At 51.7% G+C, this 24,604-nt stretch overlaps 2 protein-coding genes and 1 non-coding gene across 5 annotated transcripts in view; 1 reads left to right on the top strand and 2 right to left on the bottom strand.

Moving 5' to 3' along the window:
* SGSM1 (small G protein signaling modulator 1) overlaps positions 1-2,646 on the top strand; it is a 73,024-nt gene extending 70,378 nt beyond the window's left edge. For all 3 annotated transcript variants that reach the window (XM_006055584.4, XM_006055583.4, XM_006055585.4), the window contains one exon: positions 489-2,646. In XM_006055584.4, coding sequence (XP_006055646.3) covers positions 489-577 — 89 coding nt within the window. In that variant the 3' untranslated portion in view covers positions 578-2,646. The remainder of the gene's footprint in view (positions 1-488) is intronic.
* Positions 2,647-3,757: 1,111 nt separating this feature from the next.
* TRNAW-CCA lies at positions 3,758-3,830 on the bottom strand. Its single transcript has one exon. It is a non-coding gene; the product is annotated as a tRNA-Trp (tRNA).
* Positions 3,831-7,021: 3,191 nt separating this feature from the next.
* Positions 7,022-11,637, bottom strand: TMEM211 (transmembrane protein 211). Its single transcript, XM_006055586.4, has 3 exons — positions 11,412-11,637; positions 9,926-10,064; positions 7,022-7,750 (listed from the first exon to the last, which is right to left on the bottom strand). The coding sequence occupies exons 1-3, from the start codon at positions 11,610-11,612 to the stop codon at positions 7,488-7,490; spliced, it is 603 nt and encodes a 200-aa protein (XP_006055648.1). The 5' UTR covers positions 11,613-11,637; the 3' UTR covers positions 7,022-7,487.
* Positions 11,638-24,604: the final 12,967 nt, after the last annotated feature.

The raw sequence follows: 24,604 nt of genomic DNA, 5'->3' as shown, positions 1-24,604 counted from the left end.
TTTTTCAGAGAGCTGATCATTGTGTGTTATTCTTGACAAAATGGCTATTTGTGCTTTCTCCCCTCCCCTCCCCACCTCCTTCTGTTGCTTCCTTTCCTCTCTGCTTTGAAACATCCACCGTGTACCCAACATTGCTTTCTTAAAAGGTGCCCAGTCCTTGTGTCTGTAGGAGGATGGTGAGAAGACCGAACATTTTTTAAACACACACAGACACACATTTTTTTAAACAAACACATTTCATCCCGTTTGAGCTCACAGTAACCTTGTGAAGTAGGTATTGTTATGGTTCCCATTTCACAGATGAGGAAACTGAGGTCTGGAGTCGCAGGCCGTCCCCAAAGTCTGTGCTTCCAGAGCCACTCTGGGGGTGATGCCAGTTGGTGATGGGGATGGGGGTGCCCCAGAGACCTCTCAGGGTCTCTGCTGGAAGTGTGGCCCAAGGATCGACAAAGAGAAGGCTCATGTGGTTCTGCCTTCTGCTCTTTCAGAGATGGCCGAGCGACACAACACCAAACAGGTCCTGAAGCTGGCCCGGGACCTTGTGTACAAGGTGCAGACCCTGATTGAGAACAAGTGAGGGCCGCGCCACCGCCCGCCCACCCGCCTGTCCCGCCTGCTTCTCCTCCCAGCCGCCCGGGGAGCGAGGTCCTGACGTCTGTTCCCGAGCATGGACTTCTGTGCAAAGAGCAAGCACCCCAACCCTGGCCGCTGGGCAGGTGGGGTGGAGGGGTTGCCCCTTCAGTTCAGCCTTACGTTTTCCTGTTTGACCAAAGATCGCCCAAGCCTGGGGCTTCTCCCTTGTGGGAGTTGGGGGTTGTTGGTGGGCAGAGGAGCATCTTTGTTCGTGGTCTCCAGAATGGTCTCCTCCCCTTTCCCTCCCATCCCTCCAAGCTGTCTTGGATGAGACTTGGGTTGGGAACTTTTCGGAAACGGGTATAGGAGAGGTCTGTGGGGCTGCCTCTGAGCTCTGAAGGGGCCTTTGGAGATGTTCCAGAGCGTGGCTGGGAGCAGAGCGCTGCTGACACGGAATTCTTCTATGAAGGACACTGTCCTGTGCAGTGTCGGGGGTTGAGCAGCATCTCTAGCCTCTCCCTGCTAGATGCCAGTAGTGCCCTCCACCCCCCGCATCCCCCCCTCCCCCCGCCGCCTTATGACATCCAGAACTTCTCCAGACATTGCCAGCTGGCCCCCCGTTTGAGAACCACTGGCTTGGAGGAGGGACTGCAAGTGTTTCTCCCTCCCCACTTTCTTTGTACCTGAGCCACCTGTGTCCTGAGACTCCCCCCAGCCCCCATTTAGAAAAGGCACATGGGGTCCTCTGCACATCTCTCCTGGGGTCGGGGATTTCAGTTGTTGGGTTTTCTCATCTTTTCCTCCTCCCCCTGGCCCCAGGAGAGACTTTTTTCTTCTTTCAACAAAAGGCTGTGAGAAGGGTCTGTAAGCTTGAGACAGGCCTCTTCATGGTCCTGCTCAGAGCCCCTGCTCTTGGCAGGGCAGAGCCCACATCCCCTTCCTCTCATCCTAGGGAGGACCTCGCCTCTCCTTCCTACATTGGGTCCGGAGTTCCAGAAGCTTGGAAGGTGTGTGTTGGTGCAAGCCACTTGTTCAAGGAGGCTGGCATTTCCTTAAGTGCCCTTGCTTACTCAGGACAAAGGGAAGAGAGGAGGACAGAGGTTGGCCAGGGTAGGGTGTGGCGGGTATTCTCCTTGGGGAAAAAAAAAATGAGATGATGAACTGGCATCTGGGTCACAGCCTAGCCTGGAAATGGTTCCCTCCATGTCTTCACACAAAGGGTCACCAGCCCCCTAAACAGACCCTAGGCAAGCTAGTTTACCCTGCCTACATGTCCTCCTGGGAGAGCAGTCGTGCCAGCCCTTCTCTGCTTCGGAGAATGGACCAGAGTCAGGAGAAACAGAGAGAGTCCCAGAAGGATGTTCTTCCCAAGAATGGCAGGTAGGATTTTGAAGAGGAGAGGAGACTCATCAAGCACATTGAAACCTTGACAGAGAGGGCGCATCTGTCCTCCCATCCTGAGCAAACCAGGAGGGGGAACAGTCCCTGCCTGGCATGCTTGTGAAGGCGCTTCCCTTGGACCCAGCACTTTCGGCTGCATCTGAACTTCCGCCCAAGCGGGGTGTCCTGGGTGGGATGGATGAGAGATGGACCTCGCTTCCAAAGAGCACTCTGTGAAAGTTTCATCTCCCCGCCCTGGCCCTCTGCTTCCCGAGACGGGTGATCATGTATGAAATCTCCCTCTAGATAAGAGTTTTATTTTGCCACTCAACTCTTCACTACAGAGGATGTTATTTTAGTAAGACCCAGGTCCTAGACCTTCCGATTCTTATTTATTTTTTGAGAGACTGGTCTGAAAGTACAGCACAAGATCTCTTCTCTGCCTTCTCTCGTGGTGTTCCAGAGAGCGTGGTGGTTGTGATTTGAAACAATGCTTATTTATCTGGCTTACTGTGTTTGTTCGGGTCTCTGTACGTTGAGTGTGTGTCCTTGTGTCCCCGAATCAAATGCGTGGGAGTCGTTTTATCTCCGGAGTGCCCTCCTTTTCTCAGTGCTGCCAACATATCTTATTACTGTTTACTGAAGAGTCGTGTCTAAATAGAGAGAAAATATATATAAACAGAACTGTGTGAACCTGGGTTATTTCTTGCCTCTGTGTTTGGGGATTTTCTCTTTGATTTGAAAGAAAGAAATGTTTGCTGCTGAAGAGTGCATCCTCATACCCTACTCCTCCCAGCCCACCCCAGTTGACCCAGACCCAGAGAGGGACAGAGACTCATGCTAGCTGCCTGATCTGTCCCCAGAGAGCTCAAGGCTGGGGAAACTGGTCTCATCCTTTGTATAGTTAGTTGTTACCACAAGTGATGCTGTGTAACAAATGACCCCAAATCTCAGTGGCTTAAGACAGCCATTTATTTAGCTTGTGATGACTCTTTTTTAATATTTATTTATTTATTCGTGTATGTGCGGCGCGTGGGGTCTTCAGTTGCGGTGCTGCATCTTCTTTTAGTTGCGGCCCGGGGAACTCTTAGTTGCAGCACGTGGGGTCTGGTTCCCCAACCAGGGATTGAACCTGAGCCCTCTGCATGGGGAGCTCCTTGTAGCCTCGAGTGCGTGGATACTGTCTGTCTCCATGTCTTCACCTGAATGATGCTGTTCCCATGTAGGACAACATGCTGGGTTTAGGCCCCTCTGGCTGCTCCACGATTTCCCTTCTAAACCATACTCCCTTTTCTTTTCACCTCAAGCTTTCCGTTTGGCGTCTGGGAGAGTCCACGGGGACAGCTGAGAAGCACTTACACAAAGAGTTGAGGAGGTCCCGACCATCCCGTTTCAGAAGGGCCAGTGCCCATGTGCGCCATCCTGTTCCATCTTCCTCCTCCTCTCCCAGGCCTGAGGTTCCAGCAGCCTGGCAGGGAAGGGAGGTGAGGGTACAGCTAAGGGCAGGGGGAGGAACTACTTTAGATCTCTTCTCTGTTTTCAAACAGATACTCAAGTTAGAGAGACATTAGATCCATCAATCAATGAGTCTTCTCCCCAAGTTTTATGACAGCTTCTTCCAAACTCAACTCACCTGCTGTCCCCCTTTATGATTTGGACCTTATCTGTGTGCTATTATATCTTTACTAGTTTTCTTTAAATCAACTCAGCTTAAAAAATTTTTTTTTCACTTATTTATTTATTTGGCCATGCTGGGTCTTAGTTGCAGCATGTGGGATCTTTAGTTGTGGCATGTAGGATCAAGTTCCCTGACCAGGGATCGAACCTGGATTCCCTGCATTGGAAGCATGGAGTCCTAGCCACTGGACCATCAGGGAGATCCCATAAATCAACTCACTTTTTAAACTTCAAGCTAAGAGCAAGCCAGGATCATTTGCATAAACAGAAGATGGTTGTAGAAATGAATACTACTATTTTACCAAAGTACTGTTTCCCACTGAAGGCTCTCCTGAAGCCTACTCTCTCGCTGTTAAGAAGAGATGTAATAAGGGTCTGAGAGGTTAAAGACAGCACCAGACAAGCTTTTCTTCTTGGAGGACTTCAAGCAGGATTGATGTGGGAATGACTTTCTCACTGCACCAACTAAAATTGCATTCTGTATCTTTGTCCACATGTTTGGGGAGTGATGACTTAGGATCCCAAGTCTGCCAGCTCCTGGCTATGTGATTTTGGGCAAGTGATTTTATCTCTCTGAGCCTTGGTTTTCATTTTTGCAAACTGGAGGTAGTAATGCCTCCCTTGGGTGTGGATTCCCTGGTGGTTCAGATGATAAAGAATCTGTCTGCCATGCGGGAGCCCTGGGTTTGATCCCTGGGTTGGGAAGATCCCCTGGAGAAGGGGAACAACTACCCACTCCAGTATTCTTGCCCAGAAAATTCCATGGACAGAGGAGCCTGGTGGCCTATAGTCTGTGGGGTTGCACAGAGTTGGACACGACTGGGTGACTTAACACTTTCACTTTTTTTGGCTGTGGATTCAGTCCTGGCCCTCTTCTTTCACTGGGACCCTCTGGCCCGAGCATCACTGGGAACGATTTCCTGGTAGAGACCTCAGTTTCCCTGAGTTCCCATCATCTCTTGCTCAGGTTCTCAGGGGAAACTTTGAAACCTGAGGATACAGCTCCTGGAGGAGAACTGGGGGAGGAATGAGCTCTGAGCCCTCTCGGCTGTGACAGAGCCCCTGGAGGGGGTATGGTGAGGCCATCAGTTCTTGGCAGGAGCAAAACCCACGCCAACTCTGCAGATTGCACTGGGTTCTGCTGACTCAGGGAAGGGCTCTCGGGGCTCTGTGCTGCTGGCTTTGAAGCCGCTGGAATCACTGAGAGCTTGAGCCCAGGACAGGTGTAGACTCTAGAGGGAGCACAATCAGATCCTCGGAGTCAACCTAGCAGAATTCAGATGACCCTCCGAAACCTGCAGTGCCCTGGGGACTTTCCATTACATCAGGGCGTTAGGCAGGACTCCTCCGGTATCTTCCTGGCATCCTTTACTCAGACTTGTGGAGCAAGCACAGTGGTTTCCAGCCTTGGTAGGGGCAGGGCTCCTCCAAACAAAGAGCGCCTCTTATTATGATGAAGAGAAAAATGAGACAGATCTCTCTGTCTCTTGTCAAATAAAGATGGTGTCTGTGGAAATGCTTCTGCTTCATAGGCTGAAGAATCGCTCCCTTTGGCATTGCTGAAATTGTTGAGAGAGAAAATGAAAGGGAACTTCCCCGGCGGTCCAGTGGTTAGGACGCCACACTGCCCGAGGGCCCAGGTTAAATCCCTGGTCAAGGAACTAAGATCCTCCTAGCCACGCTGCATGGTCAAGAGAGATGATTAAGGAACTTGGATGGCAGGGGACTGTTGTAAGGTTATTACACAGAGGAGGCGGCTCATCTCAAGCGCAGGTGGGTGACCTGAGGCTGTTTGGGCTGCTTCTTGTTGGCGTCTATCTGCTTGCTGCTTTTTGCACTGGGGATGCTGCTTGAGTGAGTGAGTGAGTGAGTGAAGTTGCTCAGTCATGGCCGACTCTTTGCAACCCCATGGACTGTAGCATACCAGGCTCCTCTGTCCATGGGATTTTCCAGGCAAGGGTACTGGAGTGGGTTGCCATTTCCTTCTCCAGAGGATCTTCCCGACCCAGGGATTGAACCCTGGTCTCCCACATTGCAGGCAGACCCTTTACCGTCTGAGCCACCTGGGGATGCTGCTTAGGGTTCCTGAAATCTTCCCACTCAAGCCTGACCTCCATCAATGTGCTTCTGATGATACTTGAAACATACCAGGGGTCTTCGAGTCCATCTGCACACCATGAGGCGGCTTCCTAGGTCTTCTATTACCTTATTCCGTTATTCTGTGACTTTGTAAAAGTAATTATAGTCCTTATTTTCTGAGAGATGAATGCAGGCTGCATTCTCAGTGGCCGATGTGTTTTTCAAAATAATAGAATTGCTATAATAATATAGTACTGTTGTTTATAGATGGTCTTAGTTGAATGTTTAAAACCAAAAGAGTTTGATGAGCTAGGTCAGGGCAGAGATGGCATTCTGCCTCCATCACAGAGTCTGACAGCCCTGGATTCAAATCCCAGCTCTGCCACCAATCAGCTGTGTGACTTTGGGCGAGTGACTCTGTCTCTCGGAGCCACAGTCTTCACGTCTGTGAAATGAGGATAACCAAGTTTCCCTTAAGGAGAGGAGTTGGGCATTGAAAGTTTTTCGCTTGCTCAGCATCCTTGCCCCATTCCAGGACCAGCAACTTCTCCCATCTTCTGGGAAACTATATTGCCTACGTTATAACTGTGGCCTTCTAGTCTAGATTGCTGACAGCCCCCTCTCCCCAGGGGGACTCATGACCCACTCCTGGCCAATCAGCTTCCTTCCCTGGGAAGAGAGTGGCTCACGCTTTCTTCCCATGCAGCCACAAGCTAGAGGGATGCCAGCCTGGAGCTGCCTGTCACCATGGGTCCTGCGGGTGGGGGAGCAGGCGTGGCTGGATCCAGGTAGTCAAGTGAACTCCTTAGCGCTCCATCTGTGTCCATCTCGCGGCTCCACTCTCCTCCATGCTGGTTTATACAGGTCCCAGGCCCATCTCTGAACCAGTCATTCCGACCATTCCTCATTGGCTAAGCAGTCAGAAAGTGGCTGAGGGTCACATCCGAAGGGAGGATGAAGGTGCTGCTCCCAAAGCAGGGCACTGGGTCATGATCAGCCAAGGTGACAGGCTGGCTCCAGCACCCCATGGCAGAGAGAGCAGTGTGGAGCTGTGAAGAGACCGACTGTGGGCTCAGAAGTCAGCACGGCCGGAGGGAGAGGCGCGGGGTCGGGTGGGTGACAAGAAAGAAGCTGAAAAGAGAGGTCAGGACTGGGTCTCAAGGGGCCTCGTATGCCCCAAGTAACGGTGAGGTTTTCACATCAGTGGGGTTATTGCATGAAGGGGTGAGGCAGGTCCTTAACACCTGACCCCACTCCCCGCCAAATCCCCACCCCAACGCTGGACCAGCTCTCATTTATCAGGGGACGTTCTCATTGAGGGGAAAATGAACACTTTCCAGATTCACCAAGAGGAGGAGTTATAGAACTGAAGGGAAGAGAGAGAGAATATGCATATACCCATTGAAAGGTATAGTATCTGAGTGATGACCGTGGATCCAGAATTGCCCCCAGGCACTTTTCATGAATAGGTTTATGCTCACCACAATCCTCCTCGGGGGTCAGGATTACAATAATAATAGCTAAAGTTTGCCTAACATATGCTAAGGGCTTTATTTATACACAGCATCTTAATTCTCATAACTGCCCTCCGAGATAGGCATTATTTCAACCCCCTCCCCTGCCCCATTTTACAGAAGTTATACACTGAGGTCCAGAGAGATGAGGCGATTTGCCTGAGGCCACACGGCAACCAAGCAGCAGAGGTGGGATTTGAACCTGGGTGTGTGGTGATTTCATACAACTCTAGCCTGGGCTCTTTTTCTCCTCCTGAGATATTTTCATTTGGTCATTTCTGGCACAAGGATGATGCTCTCAGTGTCACTGGAGAAGAAGATGGTCCTCCGCTGGACCTCAGTCACGTGGGGCCGCCTGATCACGGGCAGGAGGCTGGCCAGGACTGCGTTGAGGATGGCGGTCACATAGCCCCAGCCTACCTGGCACTGACCACCGTGGTACATGGAGGAGGCTACGCAGGCTTCCTTGGCGAACGGCGAGGCCAAGCTGATGGGGAAAACCAGCAGGCCCATGATGGTGGCGATGGCTGGAGACAGCAGGAAGGAAAGCCAGTGTGTTGGTTCAGGGGCCCTGGGCTGACTTTGCATCCCAGTCCTCCCATCCACTCACTCATCATCCATCATCCATTCACTTATTCATTGGCTCACCTATCCTTGTATCCACCTATCACTCAAGCAGCCTTCCAGCCATCTGTCCACCTACTCACCCATCCTTTCAACCACATTCTGGTCCACTCAGGCTCTCCATTCCTCTACCTATCCATTCACTCATCCATCCATCTGTCCAACCACCCACTTAGCCCCATGCCCCCCACCGATCCCTGCATCCATCCATTCCTCCATCCATTTTCCCCATCCATCTAGCCATTAATCCATATATTCAGTATTACATCTACTGATGCATCCATCCATCAGCTCATCCACCTACTTACACACCCCACTCCACACATCCACCAACCCACCCATCCATCCATGTAATCATTCCGCAAAACTGTCAGGGGCTCTGTGGAAGGCACTAGAGATACTAAGCAAATGAACCAGACACCTCCTCACTTTGGAGGCAGTCCCAGCACAGGAGAGTCATGGGACCTCCAGCCCCCTTTCAGCCACACTTGTCCACTTGAAGTTTCTTGACTGTGCCTTGCTCTCTTGTCTCTCTATGCCTTTGCCCCTGATGTTCGCATTACCCGAAATGCCCTTCCACATTTGGTTAACTTCCCACTCATCCTTCCAGATTCATCTCAGTGACGCCTCCTCCAGGAAGCCTTCCTTAACACCCCCTCCAAACACTGAGTCAGGTCCCTCTTGGAGTTTTTCCTTACATCCTGTGCTCATCATTGTGCCAAATATCCACCGAGTTATAACTGCCACCCCCACTAGACACTGTGCAAGCTGATGACAAGGACTGTGTCTCCACTCATTGATTCGACAAATATCTAGTGAGCTCTATGTGCAGAGCACTGTGTCAGACGCTGGTGATGTCAAGGCAGACGTGTCAAGGCAGACGTGTCCTTGACCTCGCAGAGCTGATGTTCTCGTGGAGAGAGATGCACAACAATCAGGTAGGCAGATGAGATATTTCGGGCTATAAAAAATAGAAAGCAAGGCAAGAGGAAAGAGACTCTAAGGAGAAGGGGAGCTCCCTTACCTTGAGGTCATGGGAGACCCCCACTGAGAGAGGTATTTGAGCAGTGCCCTTAATAAAGTGGGAGGAGCAAGCTGTGAAGATCTAAGAGAACATTCCAGGCAGAGGGAACAAGCTTGGTGCTTATGAGCAACAGAAAGCAAGCCAGTGTGGCCGGCATGTGCTGAGCCTGGCGAAGCCAGTTAAGAGATGAGGTCAGTGAAGGAATAAGGCCTCCTCAGTGGAGCCTCATGGGTAACAGGAAGTCATTGATGCGGTGGCTTGATCTGATTTCAGTTTTAACAGGTCTCACTTGGCCAAGGTGTGGCAAACAGACTCTAGGGGACAAGGGTGGCAGCAGAGAGATGCATGAGGTGGTCAGCTCTAACCCAGGTGGGAGATGGTGGAGAATTAATTGGATGAGGGTTACCACCAATCCTGAGCTAGATCATCCAAAGCCGATGTGTGAATTAGAGAAAAGCAACCCTCGGGACTTGGGGGCTTTGGAGGTGGCTCAGTGATAAATGATCTACCTGCCAAGCACGAGATACGGGTTTGATCCCTGGATTGCGAAGGTCCCGTGGAGAAGGAAATGGCAACCTTCTCCAGTATTCTTGCCTGGAGAATTCCATGGACAGAGGCACCTGGCAGGTACAGCCCATGGGGTCACAGAAGTGTTGGACACAACTTAGCGACTAAACAACAGAAACAACAACATTTCTTCTGGGCAAATGCAGCTCTCAGCCCTCCCAGCCTCAGCTGGATGCCCTTGTGCAGTGCCCAACCTGCCCAACTGTATATGTGGTCCTGGTAAAAATGATGCAAAGTGGATGCTCAGGAGAGAAACAAGGAGGACAACTTTTAGGATTGGGCTTGGATAAGGGCCAGAGAGAGTGATGTTAAGGATATCATTCCCTACCCCCAATTTCTGGCTAAAGGATCAGGAATAGTCTGCAGTCGTAGGGTTTATCTCTGAAATTCAACCAAGAGGCAAGTCTCTGCTTATAGGCTCGCTCATTCATTCATCCATTCATTCCAAAAACATGTCTGGAACACTTATATGTGACATCAAATTTACCTGCTGCTGCCTGTACCGCTGGCACTGGACCACTGCCCCTCCATGGGCACAGTCCTTTGGGGGCAAGGGCCCAGGACAGGAGGAGAATTGCACTGAAAGCCAATAGGAGCCAGCCTCCAAGGAGCATTGCAGCTGAAACCTGCCAGGAAGAGAGAGGAGGACAGTGTTGACTGGGGTGGGGCAGTCATGCACTCCCTCTGCTTAACTGATCAGCTGCTGAGTCCTCGAAACCCCCCAAGGTCTGTGCTATTATTACCCCTGTTTTGTTGTTGTTATTCTTTAGTCACTAAGTCGTGTCTGACTCTTTGCAACCCTATGGACTGTAGCACGCCAGGCTTCCCTGTCCTTCATTATCTCCCTGAGTTTGCCCAAACTCATGTCCATTGAGTCAGTGATACCATCCAACCATCTCATCCTCTGTCGTCCCCTTCTCCTCCTGCCCTCAGTCTTGCCCAGCATCAGGGTCTTTTCCAATGAGTCGGCTCTTCACATCAGGTGACCAAAGTATTGGAGCTTTAGCTTCAGCACCAGTCCTTCCAATGAATATTCAGGGTTGACTTCCTTTAGGATTGGCTGTTTTCATCTCCTTGCTGTCTAAAGGACTCGCAAGAGTCATCTTCAGCACCACAGCTCAAAAGCATCAATTCTTCAGCGCTCAGGCTTTGCTATGGTCCAATTCTCAAAGCTGTACATGACTACTGGAAAAACCATAGCTTTGACTATATGGAGAAGCCTGGTAGGCTACAGACCACGGGGTCGCAGAGAGTCAGACACGACTGAGCGACTTCACCTTCACCTTTTCTTTACTGAGTACCTGCTATACAGCAGGGTCACCAAGAGAGGCACCTTTGTATTGGTTTTGAAGGCTGTGTTATCTTCCTTAGGTGGGCTTCCCAGGTGGCCTAGTGGCAAAGAATCCGCCTGCCAGTGCAGGTGACGCAAGAGTCCCTGGGGTCAAAAAGAGTCAGACTGGACTAAGCACGCACACAGGCTTGCTTAGAGGTGCTGAACTGGGCGTCCCAACCCATTGTCGCGATTGTTGAATTGGTAATTCGCATCAAAACAGAGACTTTCAACATCTTAGCAATGGTTTTCAAACCTAGCGGTGCTTAGAGGGTGACCAGGCAGGTGTGTACAGATTGTGCACTGCACAACTCTAGGAGCTGGGAGTCAGCACAGAAATGCTTATTGATTATAGTAATTCTCCAGCAGATGGCCGTACAGTGTCCTGAGCAAGGGGCACCATTTCCTAATTTGTATAAAGGTACTGCATGGGCCAGCAGCTGCCTTCAGAATCATCCTGGGTGTTTGCTAAAATTCACATTGCCAGACCCCACCCCATACCTACAGAGTCAGAGGTTGGAAGGGAGGTGGGCAGAACTTGGCTTTTTTTTTTTTTTTTTTTTTTTTTTTGCGCTGATGCATTTGAGAATGCCCTGCTCCCGACCCCTCGAAGCTGCAATACATTGACAAGACTACGTCTCACCTTCCAGGCGAAGTCAGGAATATCATCCAGGGACTGGAAGTTCCCACAGCTCTGGTTCCAGCTGTCACCCTGAGGCCAGGAGCAGTAGGCGAGGACACCGAAGGAGAAGGTGGTGGTCTGGAACCAGGCAGGGGAGACGAGGCTGACAGCTGAGATGCAGGTGAGGGAAAGCCCCAGAGCTGCCCACACACTGCCCACCATCAGGGCATGTCAGTGACCTAGGAGTCAACAGACAAGATTTGTGGAAGGAGGAAAATGGGGTCTGGAAAGGATGTCCCCGTTTTCCCCACCAGCCAGGCATCTGGTCCTGTCTTTGGATCCCAGGTCATTAGCCTCGCTTTGGCCTGGGACGCACTGGCAGGTCTTCATAACTGGGGTGGAGCTCTTCCCTAACACATTCTGGAAGTTGAAACTCCAAATTTTAGAATAAACGTTAGTGCTTACACAGACTTTGGCACACAACCAGTCCTCCTGGGAAATGAACATCACTGGTCCATGCAAGCCCCCTCTCATGTCTCACTCATTCATTCGTTTCTTTATTCATTCACTCTGCCTATCAAGCCTTGCACTGTCCCTAAGGTCTGCTTCTACACAGAGAGGGGACCTTTCTCAAAACCACACACAGATGCTGTGTTTCTAGCAACCACCCTGCTCATCGGCTACCTCCTCCCAATCTCTGACCATTATTTAATGTTTCTCTTTTTGTTTGGAGGTATTTTTGCAAAACTGATACTGTTCAGTCTGTGTGTATTTTTCATGTACACAAATGGCATTGCTTTATTGCTGTTTAATGTGTTGCCACAGAGGTCAGGTAGCACCTGGACTCATCCTTAAATGTCTCTAAACCATAGGATGCCGAGAGTTATTTAGTTTTCAATTCTTCTTCAACCCTTCAAGGAGAAAGTTTCTGTAAGAGCTGCAGGGTCTTAAACACCCCCCAATCATCTGTCAGTCTCCTCTGTTGAAAGACGGGGAGCCTTGAGGAGGCAACGGAGTCTAGTGAGACTTGGGGGATGAGGTTGGACTTTTCTTGTATTTGTTGTAATGGTTTTATTCTACTTATTAGTTATCTAGTGGCACCCCACTCCAGTACTCTTGCCTGGAAAATCCTGTGGACGGAGGAGCCTGGAGGGCTGCAGTCCATGGGGTCGCTGAGGGTCGGACACCACTGAGCGACTTCACTTTCACTTTTCACTTTCCTGCATTGGAGAAGGAAATGGCAACCCACTCCAGTGTTCTTGCCTGGAGAATCCCAGGGATGGGGCATCCTGGTGGGCTGCCGTCTATGGGGTCGCACAGAGTCGGACACGATTGAAGTGACTTAGCATTTGACATTTAAATTTATGTTAATGAGAAATCGAGTTGCTTTCAAGTTCAGTCTTACCAAAATAATAATAGAGTGTTGGAGGAGGAGGCTAAGGCAGGAAGGTGGTTTGCTAATAGCCAAAGTTGTCACTGATGGTCAGAAGCAAGGTCCAGCAGGGCTGAGGCAGCCCAGGGGCACCGAGGGTCAGGAGCCACTGAGCCAGCCAGGTACATTGGCACGGAGCTTCCAGGACCAATGCTCTTCAACCCTGGGTTTCACTTGGGGACCCAAAGCCCAGCCAGCACGTACACTTGGCCAGAGTCCTGGGCTTGGAGGCCAGCCAGTCCCTCTAGCGTTTCCCAGCTGTGTGACTTGGAGCAAGTTACCCCGTTGCTCTGGGCCTCGGTTTCTCCATCTGTAAAAGCAGATTCTAAATCCAGGGGGCAGATAGTGTTGGGTTCGATCACTGAGCAGGGCGATGAGGTAGAAAGAAACACATGAACCACCACGTTTCCCCGGGGTGACCTCGGGGAGGTCACCTCATCTCTCTGGAAGTGGGGCCATCAGGGTTGTTGTGAAGGTTCTTTGGGGTCAGATGCAGCTGTGTTGCAGGGAGAGGGGGCTGAGCTAAGCCTGAGAAGGGAGGTCGGGGTTAGGTGGCATACACACTTTATTCCCAAGCTTAGAAAAACCTCATGGCAGCCAGCCAGCAAATGAGATACAGTGCCTTGAAGTGAGGGAGGGTGGGTTTTTTTTGTTTTTTTTTTTTTCCTACACTGAAATCAGCCTCAACTTTGGGGTTGGCAGGATCCTGAGGGGTGTAATTCCAGCCAGGAAGCTGGGGAGCCCAGAGCAGACTGAGGCCCACGATTTTGCCTCTCTCTGGCTGCCCCAGTGCCTCTCCAGGCATTTCTGACCTTGAAAGGAGTTTTGTTCTCCAGATAATATGCTCTGTGTCACCTGGGAAAATCACACCAACCATCCAGGTGCCCAGAAACTTAAATGAGGCATTATAACCCAAAACCACATCCGGCCGGGTTCCAATTAGCTGGAATTCACCTAAGGGAAACTTGAAAGGGATTGGATATTTTCTCCTCCAGCTCGGGGCTTTGCTGTTCAAGGCAGTTGACAATTTTCTTGAGCACTCTTCAAGGCCCATTCTAAACTCTTTCAGTGCTTCATTCGGTTTAAGCCTCATGGTTCCCCCATGGTAGGGTAGGTACTACTCTTATCTGAGTTCCCATTTGACAGATAGAAGCCTCAGGAAGTGAGCAGAGGGCCAGGGTCTCAAATTCAGGGAATGGGACTGCTGACTCTGAGCCCTAAACCCAGAGTGATATTAAGGAATTCGTTTAACGTCAGATACCCTAGCGTTTTTCAGGGGCTATCCAAGGTTAAAGTTTGGTCAACCCTCTCCCCTGCTCCAGCCAGGGAGCCTGGATGGGCTCAGGGGAGCCATAGACAGCCATGGCAGGAGGGGACCTGGGACTTGGGAGTTTAGAGGTGGCTACTAGTGTCTTACTATGTCCTTGTAAGTCCCTTTCTCATTCTGGCATCCATGTGTCCTCATCCATCAACTGGAAGGAGTTGATCATTCGTTCATTCAGCTTTTGTTACCTTCATAGATACAGCAGGGAACAAAGCATCGTGCCTGCCCGCGAGGAACTTCAGGTTTGGAGGGCAAGACAGGGAAACAAGAGAGAACAATATGGTCCATCCGTCCATCCACTCAACAAATTTACTGAGTATCTCCTATGTTCTAAGAACTATTCTGCTGCTGCTGCTGCTAAGTCACTTCAGTTGTGTCCGACACTGTGCGACCCCATAGACGGCCCACCAGGCTCCCCCGTCCCTGGGATTCTCCAGGCAGGAACACTGGAGTGGGTTGCCATTTCCTTCTCCAATGCATGAAAGTGAAAAGTGAAAGTGAAGTCGCTCAGTTGTGTCCGACCCTCAGCGACCCCAAGGATTGCAGCCTTCCAGGCTCCTCCGTCCATGGGATTTTCCAGGCAAGAGTACTGGAGTGAGGTGCCATTGCCTTCCCAGAAGAACTATTCTAGTGCTGGGGATTTAGTAGTGAGGAAAACAGACAAAAACAACCGTCCTCATGGAGCGAGCCACAGAGAAAAATGAAGCCAGGAAGGGAGATGGTGAATGGATAGGGAAGGGTCATGGAAAGCCTTGTGAGAAGGTGACCTGTGCAGGAGCTGAGGGAGGAAGCCGTGTGGATCTATGGGGGAGGAATATTCCAGGCAGAGGGCCAAGCAGGTGCAAAGGCCCTGAGGCGAGCCTGTACTTGGCATGTTGCAGGAAGCAAAGAGGCCCCAGTGACTGGAAGGGATGAGGAAGCGGGGAGAGTGGGAGGCTTTGTAGGCAATGACAGATCTTTGGCTTTTAATTTCTGAGTTAGATGGGGAGTCTGTGGGTGGTCTTGAGCAGAGGTGGGACATGACTTGTCTCAGTGTTTTAAAAAGGTCAGCTTTGGCTTCTGGGTGGAGAAGAGGCAGAAGAGAGGGCAAGGGAGAAGGAACAGGAAGCAATTTCAGTGGGTCAGGTGAGAGACAGTCAGTGGGTCGGATAGAGAAGACACAGGGAGGGCAGGGGCAGATTTGGGATCTATGTTGAAGGTCAAAGGTAGGTCCCGCCAACTGGATTTGCTTATGGACTGGACTTGGAGTGTGAGGGACGGTGGGGAGGCAAAGATGCCTCCAGGGCTTTTGACCTTGGCACCTGGGATGGGCGAGCTGTCCTTACTTCTGCCGGGGAAGCTGTGGGAGGGGCTGGTTTGTCAGGAGAAGGGAAGCTCTCTGAGCGTGGTGTAGCCCAAGTGAAGTCTGAGGTGTGTATTTCACCAAGCCATCAATCAACGGATGCAAACAGACACAGCATCACACCAGGGGACAGCCCAGGACGCCGTCGGGGGCAGGCGCAGAGCAGGGGCCCCTGGGTGCCAGGCGGACATCCACGCTGGAATCTGAGGATGCGCGAGTTGGGGTTGGGTCAGGACGCTGAGCCGCACTCCTTGTCTCATCCTCCCAGCCACACAGCCTGCTCAGCCCTGGCTGCTCGTGCGTTTCCAGCTCCGGTACAAGCTGGCCGTGTGCACTGGGTCAAACTGTGATGTAACGTAATGACTCTAGCTTTTGTTTCCCCATTGCAGTGGACTGAATGTTTGTGTGCCTCCGAATTTATATGTTGAAATTCTACCCCCAACGGTGATGCTGGAAAAAGGTGAGCCTTTGGGAGGGGATGAGGCCATGAGGGTGGACCTTCCATGAAGCTTAGAAAAGAAACCCCAGAGACCACCCTTGCCCCTTCTGCCATGTGAGAACGTAGCAAGAAGACAGCCATCTGTATACCAGGAAGCGGGCTCTCACTAAACACCAAAATCTCCCTGATGTTGGAATTCCTAGCCTCTGGAACTGATGGAAATAAATTTCTGTTGGTTATAAGCCACGTAATCTATGGCACTTTGTGTATAGCAGCCTGAATAGACTAAAACATCCACCCCCAGAAGGATGGCTACATCCTAGACCAGGGGGACTTAACCTTTTGGAGGTGATGGAGTCCTTTGAAAATATGATTTAAAAGCATGGCTATATTCTTTATGCAGACTTACTTGCACACACACACACACACACACACATACTACTGTAATTTCAGGGGCTCGTGGACCCTTAAAGCTCATTATAGCTCCCGGACAATACTTTCCTCTCCCCCTAGTCTTGACCTCACCTCCCTCTTCTCTCCAGACTCACCTACTTCAGGTCAAGACCCTCCAATGTGGCTACTTCTCAGGCTCCAGTTTTGAACGTAAGTCTGTGACCTGGTGACAGGTGTCCTCCCGTCCAAAGGAAACAGTCAGGCTGGTGAACAAAGCCCAGGAGTGCGATAAGCTGGCGTGTGTGTTTTTCCTTCCCAGTTTCTTAAACTGACAGCCTGTCACTGGGCTGCTGGGTGGGCTGGGCAAAGAGAGAAAAGCCAGCCCCAAATCAGAATGGGGTGAGGGCGTGGTGTTTCCGGGGTAGGAGAAGGTGTGAATGGGGATTAACCGAGATTAAACGCCAGGTGTTGAAATTCTTGCCATTGTGCTCTCTGCCTTTCTGCCTTGGTAGTTCTAGTTGAGGGATATTTCTCTGGGATCTGAATATCCACCCTGCGGGCTGTGAACTTCCAGAGGGTAGGTTCCGGATCTGAAAAGCCTTTATCCAGTAGGTGCTTGTCTTGCCTTTTGCTGTAAATGATGGAAGTGCAACTCCAACTGGCTCAACAAGAAACGAGAAATGTGTCAGCTTACATAACTGAGAATTCTGTGGTACAGCTTCAGGCACAGCTGGCTCCAGGTAAACAAGCAGCGGCCCCCCGCTCTCTCTTTCTCTCCATCTCTCAGCTCTGTTCCTGCTAAGGCGGGTTTACCCTCAGGCAGATTCTCTCTCACAGTGTTGGCTTCTGGTGCCTCCAGGCTCAGCTGCTGTGGCTGCTAAGTCACATCAGTCGTGTCCGACTCTGTGTGACCCCATGGACGGCAGCCCACCAGGCTCCCCTGTCTACGGGATTCTCCAGGCAAGAATACTGGAGTGGGTTGCCATTTCCTTCTCCATTGTCTGAAAGGTAACCAAAGGTAATTAACCCCAGAGAAAAGAAAGCTCTTCTTCACACACAGTGGCTGCAATTCCTGTGATTAACTCTCACGGGACAGACGTGGGTCCCATCCACGAACCGAAGACTGTGGCCAGGGAAATGGGATCCTCTGATTGGCTGGACCTAGGACCTGGGCTCAAGGGTTAGGGGTCGAGGGTGGGAGACGGGGGATGAGAGCAGGCGTGTCCTGACATCCACCACACTGGAACCACACGAACGAAAGGCGGGGCGTGGGGTGGTTTCTAGGAGGACAACCAGGGTGCTGTTACAGAGGACAGGGAAATGGATGCTGGGCAGGTGAGAACAAGAGGCATCACTCTGAGGCCATAAATGCTGACACGACAAATGAGACAAAGGGGAAGCAGGAGGATTGAGACTGAGACTCAAGTCCTAGCTCTGCGACTCACTCTTGGTGTGGCCTTACAGCATCTCTGCTTTACTGGGCCTTAGTCTTTCCACTATAAAATGAGGGCGTCTGGAATACACCAAGGTTTTGGAGAGATGATTGCTAGGGTTTTTTTTTTTTCCTCCCACTCAGTCATATATTAATTCTCTTTTTTCTTTCAGTCAATATTTGTGGAAGGGCTTCGGGGTTAGTCTCAACTGGATCTGAATCCCAGTCTGATTTCTGTCAGGCGTGATTGTTGCACCTTCTCAAGCGTGCTTAGCTGTGTCTTTCCCGGCCACCCAGCAGCCCTGGACGCCATCCAGCCTCTGCTTGCCTGCCCCCGCAGGCGGCCTGGGTCAGACTGCTGCAGTTTGGCCTGGGTCAGGTGGCCTGGGTCAGACTGCTGCAGTTTGGCCTGGGTCAGGCGGCCTGGGTCAGACTGCTGCAACCACTTGGCTAGCTTGGCCTGCGGTGATGAGGCCTGAGTCGTTCTGCCAACAGCCCCAGCTGTGGTCCCAGCTGACCTGGCCGGAGCTGAGGCCAGGGCTTGGGGCCAGGGTTCTGGCGCCTCCTCTCCTAGACTCAGGTGAGCTTCTGGGTGCAGAGCTGGTTTTCCTCATGGCTGCCTGGAGGCATCAGTAACACAGCTCAGATACGAGGAGTGGTTGGGTCCAGTGGTCACTAATGGCAGAGGGGAAACGGGACAGGCCAGCAGATGAAGTTCTTGCCCCTCATCCCTGCCCATTTCATGTGGCTTCCCCCAGAGATGCCCTGAGTGGTGGAATCCCTGGTTGCATTTTCTTGAAAAGCTGTGGCCAATTCAGTCAAGAATGTCTTATATTTGCCCTCCCTCCTTCTCAGTCTCACAGTCCTTTTTCCTTCACTCTTGTTAGGCTGGGATTACATCCCCAATAAGGCATTAGTTTGTTAATCTTGCCTCAGGCTCTGTTTTCTAGGGAACCCAGGCTGAGATCTTAGCTGTGTGACTTTGAATGATTCACTTAACCTCTCTGAGCTTCAGACCCTTTACCTGTGAAAAGGAGATAATAGAGCATCTCTTACAGGACTGTTGTAACATTTAATGAGACAGGCAAAGTACTTAGCTCAATAAATGACATACTTCATTAGTATAATTTCCGTGAATGAGGCACGGGACTGTATTATGTGAAAATATTTATTCAACATTAAACTTCATGAGTACTTATTGCAGGTCAACTCTATTTCAGATATTATGCTAGTGTTTTCTCCCAAGCTCACAGTCTAGAAAGTGAGACAGAGAAGTGATTGGGCAATTACACAACAGGGTCATCAGTGCCCAGTTGGGGCTAGAAGATTCAGAGGCTTTGGCATGGGGGTTGGGGATGGTAGTCAGGGATGGCTTCTCGGAGGAGGTGACATTAAAGCTAAGATCTGAAGGACACGTAGTAGCTATAGATGATGGGCAAGCAGAGGGCACAGTATTCAGACAGAGGCCATGGCATGGGCAAAGGCCTGGTGTTGAGAGAAAACATTTCAAAGAACACACTGGCTCTCAGTCTCAAGAAGCAGGCGAGTTACAAGAGAAACAAAATGAATACGCACCAATGAAAATATGTGAATATGGTCTTTGCCAGGGAGTGTGTGAGTTCTAGAGCTATCCTGTTCAATGTGGTAGATCGATGTAGCCATGTGTGGCTATTTAATTAAAATTAAATACAACTAAAAATTGAGCTCCTGGGTCACACTGGCCGAAATTTAAGTGTTCAATGGTCATCTGTGGCTAATGTTGGACAGTGCAGATATAGCACATCCCTGTCACTGCAGAAAGTTCTGTTGGACAGAGCTGCCAAATCAAGACAGACTTTCTTGAGGAGGGGGCAGATGATGGCAGAGAAGGAAGGAGTCCTGGGAAAGTCCCTGGGAGGCACTGTCCTCTCTCCTTGGGAAGAGAAAAGCCAGGACTGTGAGTAAGGGGTGAGGTGTTGGCTCTGAAAACAATGTACAACCTGACACCTCTTTGGTAAGGGTGTAATCGCTGGGTGTGTGCTGGCTGGCAGCCTCTGACCTGGGAGAGAAGACACAGGAATGCAGGGAGAATCTGCTAAGTTGGGGCTGAACCAGGAAGTCCCGCCCCTCCTGGGGCCAGGAGGACTCTGGGAGTTGTAGTTTGGCACTTTTGGGACTCCCCCCACCTCAAAGCCCCATGTAGGTAGATGCACTGACACTGGGCATGGGCTGGGCATTCCTTGGGGTGCAAAATTGGGAGTGGGCTGGCTAGGGCTGGGGCCACATCTGGGTTTGGGGTTTCTGTGATGAGTGGCAGAAAAAGGACTGTCTTCTCTCTCCCCCACTTAAGTTCTGGGATAGAGAGGAGATGCCAAGATGGAGGACTAAGCTAAATGGGCCCCTCAGAGACATCCAGTTTCAACAGAACCCTCAACCCACACATTCTGGTGAATTGAGATTTGCCCAGAGAGACAAGAAGTTCCCATAAGGTTAGGGGGTAGAGGTAGCAGTCAGTACTCTATTAAAACTGGTGGTTATTCATGCGTTTAATCCAATTAAGCACAGTATTTTCTGAGTACATACTATTTGCCAAGCCCTGCCCTAGGCACTGAGAATCAGGAGTGAAATAGAGACAAAAGCTCCTGCTTCCAGAAGTTCTAGAAAGGGCAGCAAACAATCAACAGGGACTTGCCTTTGCTGATATAAAACACACATAATGGGAAAACCCTACTTTAAAGGTGGATTTTGAGGCATTTTTACTTTCAATCCAACTATTCTCCATACCTCAAAGACACCACTCTGGGCATGGTTGTCAGATTTACTTTTTATTTATTTGTTAAAATATTTATTCGGCTGTACCAGGTCTTAGTTGTGGCATGCAGAATTACGAGTTGTAGCATGCGGGATCTTTTTTTAGTTGCAGCATGCAAACCCTTAGTTACATATGTGGGACCTAGTTCCTAGACCAGGGGTTGAAGAGAAGGAAGAGGTCCTGGGAAAGTCCCTGACTGCTACTGTCCCCCCTCCTTAGGAAGAGAAAAGCCAGGGCTGGGAGTAGGAGGAACATGGAGTCCCAGCAATTGCACAACCAGGGAAGCGCCTGGTAGTCGTATCTAAAAGCCACCGAGTTGGATCCTACTGACGACTGTTCTCCAGACATCCAGCTGATACAGGAGATTATTCTAAGCTGCAAGACGTCATAGAACCACTACCTCACCACTTCTGGGTTCTATCAACGTGGACAAGTCTCCTAGGGAGCCTCAGAATGCTCCTTGATAAGATACGGAGGTGCTGATCCTTGCTCCAAAAGTGCAGATTAAAAGAAACAATGGATATGATGTATCTCCTGTAACAAGAGTCCCTTCTTACACACACACACACACACACACACACACACACACACACAAGGGCAGATAAGGGAGCTCCCTGCCAAATCTCCTGGAGCCAAACAGCATTACATTCTTTTTTCTTTCTTTGACTTCACTGAGGTCCAACTGATATTTTTAGTTATTGTCTCCATACATTTCCTTCCTAAGGAAGGACGCACGAGTCCCAAATGCAATTCAACTTATTTGTGCAAATACTGTTTACAGTGTCTGTAAGCTCTACGAAACTCTGTATCACCAGTGAAGTCCCCGCCAGTATGATGGGTCCCTGGCATCCAGCATACTGTAGGAGCTGAATAGAAACCTATGGAATGAAATGAGTAAAGGAGAGTAAAACAGACATTTTATCGTTCAGGAGAGACTTCCTACGATTCTCTCAGCTTGTCCAAAAAGTCTCTATTCTGCTCACCCTTCATCCCCCACTTCAGCATAAGGCCGCAGGGATGATACACACTGTAGGTGCTCCAGAGGAAATGAGCCGCCCCGGGTGCGAGTCCCCTGCTCGCCGCGAGGAGGCGCGAGCACTACGCACAGACCGGGCTCGCTCCGGGCGCCCGTAGCCCAAACGATTCAATGGGCGAGGCTCTCCCGAGCTCCCAGGCTGCACTAGGCTCTCGGGCGCAGACCCGGCGGCGGTTCGCGGTGTGTGTTGTGGGTGACTCCCGGCCAAAGCCGGGGGCTAACCCCGGCAACGCAAGCAGGCATCACGTACAAATGTTCTGAGTCAGGCGAGGCAGGGTCGGGGCTCTAGGGCCAGGAGCGCTTCCGGGAGGAGTTTCGGTGGAAACTCGCGACCTCTGACCTGCCGGACCGTCCCCCCGGTCCCGGCGCCAAGCGAGAGCTCGAGTCCGCGGGCTGAGCTCCGCCCCGGGGCCCTCCGCGCAGGCGCCGCCGGCCGCGGTTCCCATGGCGACGGGGGGCGCTTCCCAGCCCGAGGCCCCGCCCCCAGCAGGCTAGGCTGCGCGGGGCCGCGGGCGACGCAGGCAGGTGCCGCGGGCTGCGGGCAGGTGGCGGCGCGGCGCGGACCGGAGGCGGCGGCGGCTCTAGGGTAGGTTGCGCGGCGGCCGCGGCGGATCGGGGCCGGCCATCAGTCCCGTGTCCCCGGCCTGTGAGGGGATAGAGGAGGCTGTGGCCAGCAGTGGCTGCCAAGTTTCTACTCCGCTGAGGCCCCCGGAGAAAAGTTGACAAAGTTAGCCTGGAAAGAGGTGGGGACCTGGTGGATCTCCCCGGGCTCTGGATCTCCGGGGAAGGGGCATCCCGACTTGAGAGCCGGAAGGTCTGTCTCTCCAGACTTGGGAGTGGAGCCCGCGGGAAGATCCAGCACTGGGCAGCCAATGGATCCCGCGCCACTTGGCTGGGGACCTGCGAGTCGATATTCGGAGTGGATCTGGCGCCGGTGGCCCGGGGTCCCATTGGGTCCCCAGCCTCGGGTGACTGTGGATGGTGATTGAAAACTGGGAGCTAGTTGATCCCTCTCCCCTGCCCCCCACTGGTCCGAGCCTTGGAAGTGATTCCGAGAGGAGACCTGGTGGCCGGGAACTGGGGGATCGTTGGAGATCCGGGCTACTCAGCCTGCGACTGCTAGGATCTGGACGACCGTGCGGGTTGGAGGCCCAGGAGGTGGACACTGGGAAGCGGGGGTGCGGATCGAGGCGGAGCCGGAGGCAAAGGGATCCTGCGGGCAGCGGAGGCGGTGGAGAGAGCGGCGCGCCGGGCCCCGCGGGCTCCGGACGCGCCCTCTCCACCGGGCCTGCGCCCCCCTCCGCTTGCCTTCCCAGGGCAGAGGCTCCCTGATGAGATTAAGGCTCAATCCCCCTGCTCCCCGGCAGGCTCGGCTGGCTCCCACCCCGCTGGCGGCGCCGCCTAGGGCTACAGGCGGGGCCCTGGGGAAGGGAAGCGGCGCATTGACCCCCGACCTGGGCCCGACCTTTCCACACCCTCCTAGCAAGCACCCGGCGCGTAGCCGGGGCGCCGCGCCCCGAAACCCTGCTTCTCCTCTGGTCCGTGGCGGGTCCGTAGTGGCGCGGGCGTATGACCTGCGCGCGCCACCTGGGTGGCCAGGGCTTCCTGCCCGCGGGACTGAACTTTCTCCAGGCAGGAACTGCCACTACCTTTAGGAAAGGAAAGGACTGTACCTGTTGCACAAAGAAAGTGATTTTTCTTTGCAGCTTCTTTGTGACCTTGGACAAAACTCTTAACATCTCTGAGCCCAGATCTCCCTTCGGGGCACAATGGAGTGGGGGTGGGGTCGCAGTCCTCCCTTTTCTGGGTAACTGGCGGGATTAATAGGTATAAAAGATGTGAAGCAGGTATGGGCTGTGTAAATACTAGTGGACCCTCATTCTGTGACCTCTCCTCTCCCTTGTCTCATCCCCTGCCGCCTCCCCTAGGGTATCTGAAGGAAGGTTCAAGAAACTCAACTTGCTATCTTTTTAAACTGCAGGATTAGAGAGATATTTAACTTGGTCTTTCTTCCAAAGGGGTTTAATTGCCCCTCTGATCCCCCTTGCAGAGAGAAGCTCTGAGGGTTTGGCTAATCAGTAACCTGGCCATTTGGACAAGACTTCTCCTTTGGCCCAGCTTTTCCTTTGCTAATGCATCAGAGCTCCTGGGCAGACATGCATTCACCCCCAGACACTGACATCTCACCCATGGGACAGTTCCTGAGGGAGTTGTGCAGACACTCGTTGAGGTCCTCGTGGTTTTAGGGGGAATCTTTTTGAAAGGATTGGCATGCTTGACAAGGGTGCAATTATCCTAGAGAAGTACAGGGTTTCATTCAATACTGTGTCTAGGTACGTGAGCGGCTCTTTGGTCAACTAGGGTGTGTACTGAGCACTTACTATGTGGAGGACACTAGAAATGACGCGATCCAGAGCAATATAGGATCTGTCCTTCTGGCTTGCAGTCTAGGTATGAGCAATCAACTTGCCCTGTAGTTGTAGAGACAACTGTACTGATTCTTGATGTTGGGCGTACAGCCCTCACCCCAGATTCTGGAGGTGCCCCACCCGCTTTGAAGGCCCTGGGGGTTGGTTTTTATTCAGGACTGATCTTGGCAGGAGAATGGAACAGTCCACTATCTTGTCCTGAGCCTTTCTCCCCTCTCAGCACCCCCAGAATACATCTCTAACCAACTCAGAAAGAGAGCCCCAAAGGGAATGTTTTAAAAGGGCATTCATTCATTCATTCAAGAAATATTTCAAGACAGTGTGTCAAAGAGAAGGCTAGTGGTCACACCCTTAAGGGGCAAAGTCTATGTGAAAAGAGGCAATTGTCTGGGAGGAGGGGCTGAAGACTTATGGCCTGGGGAGGGATGGAAGGCAGGGAAGCTTTCTTGGAGAGCTGGTCTACCAGTGGGGAGAGGATGGTGCGCTGTAAAGAGAACAGAAAGGCCTGGACAGAGGAAGGAGTGTGGGGTGTTGGCAGGAGAAGCTGGAAGGGGCCAGGTCAGCTATTCCCAAGGATCTGGACTTTATTCCAGGGC

This window comes from Bubalus bubalis, chromosome 17 (genome assembly GCF_019923935.1).
Source record: "Bubalus bubalis isolate 160015118507 breed Murrah chromosome 17, NDDB_SH_1, whole genome shotgun sequence".
NCBI lineage: Eukaryota > Metazoa > Chordata > Mammalia > Artiodactyla > Bovidae > Bubalus > Bubalus bubalis.
Note: the sequence above shows the minus strand (reverse complement) of the source record. Positions and strands in the feature narration are given on the sequence as shown.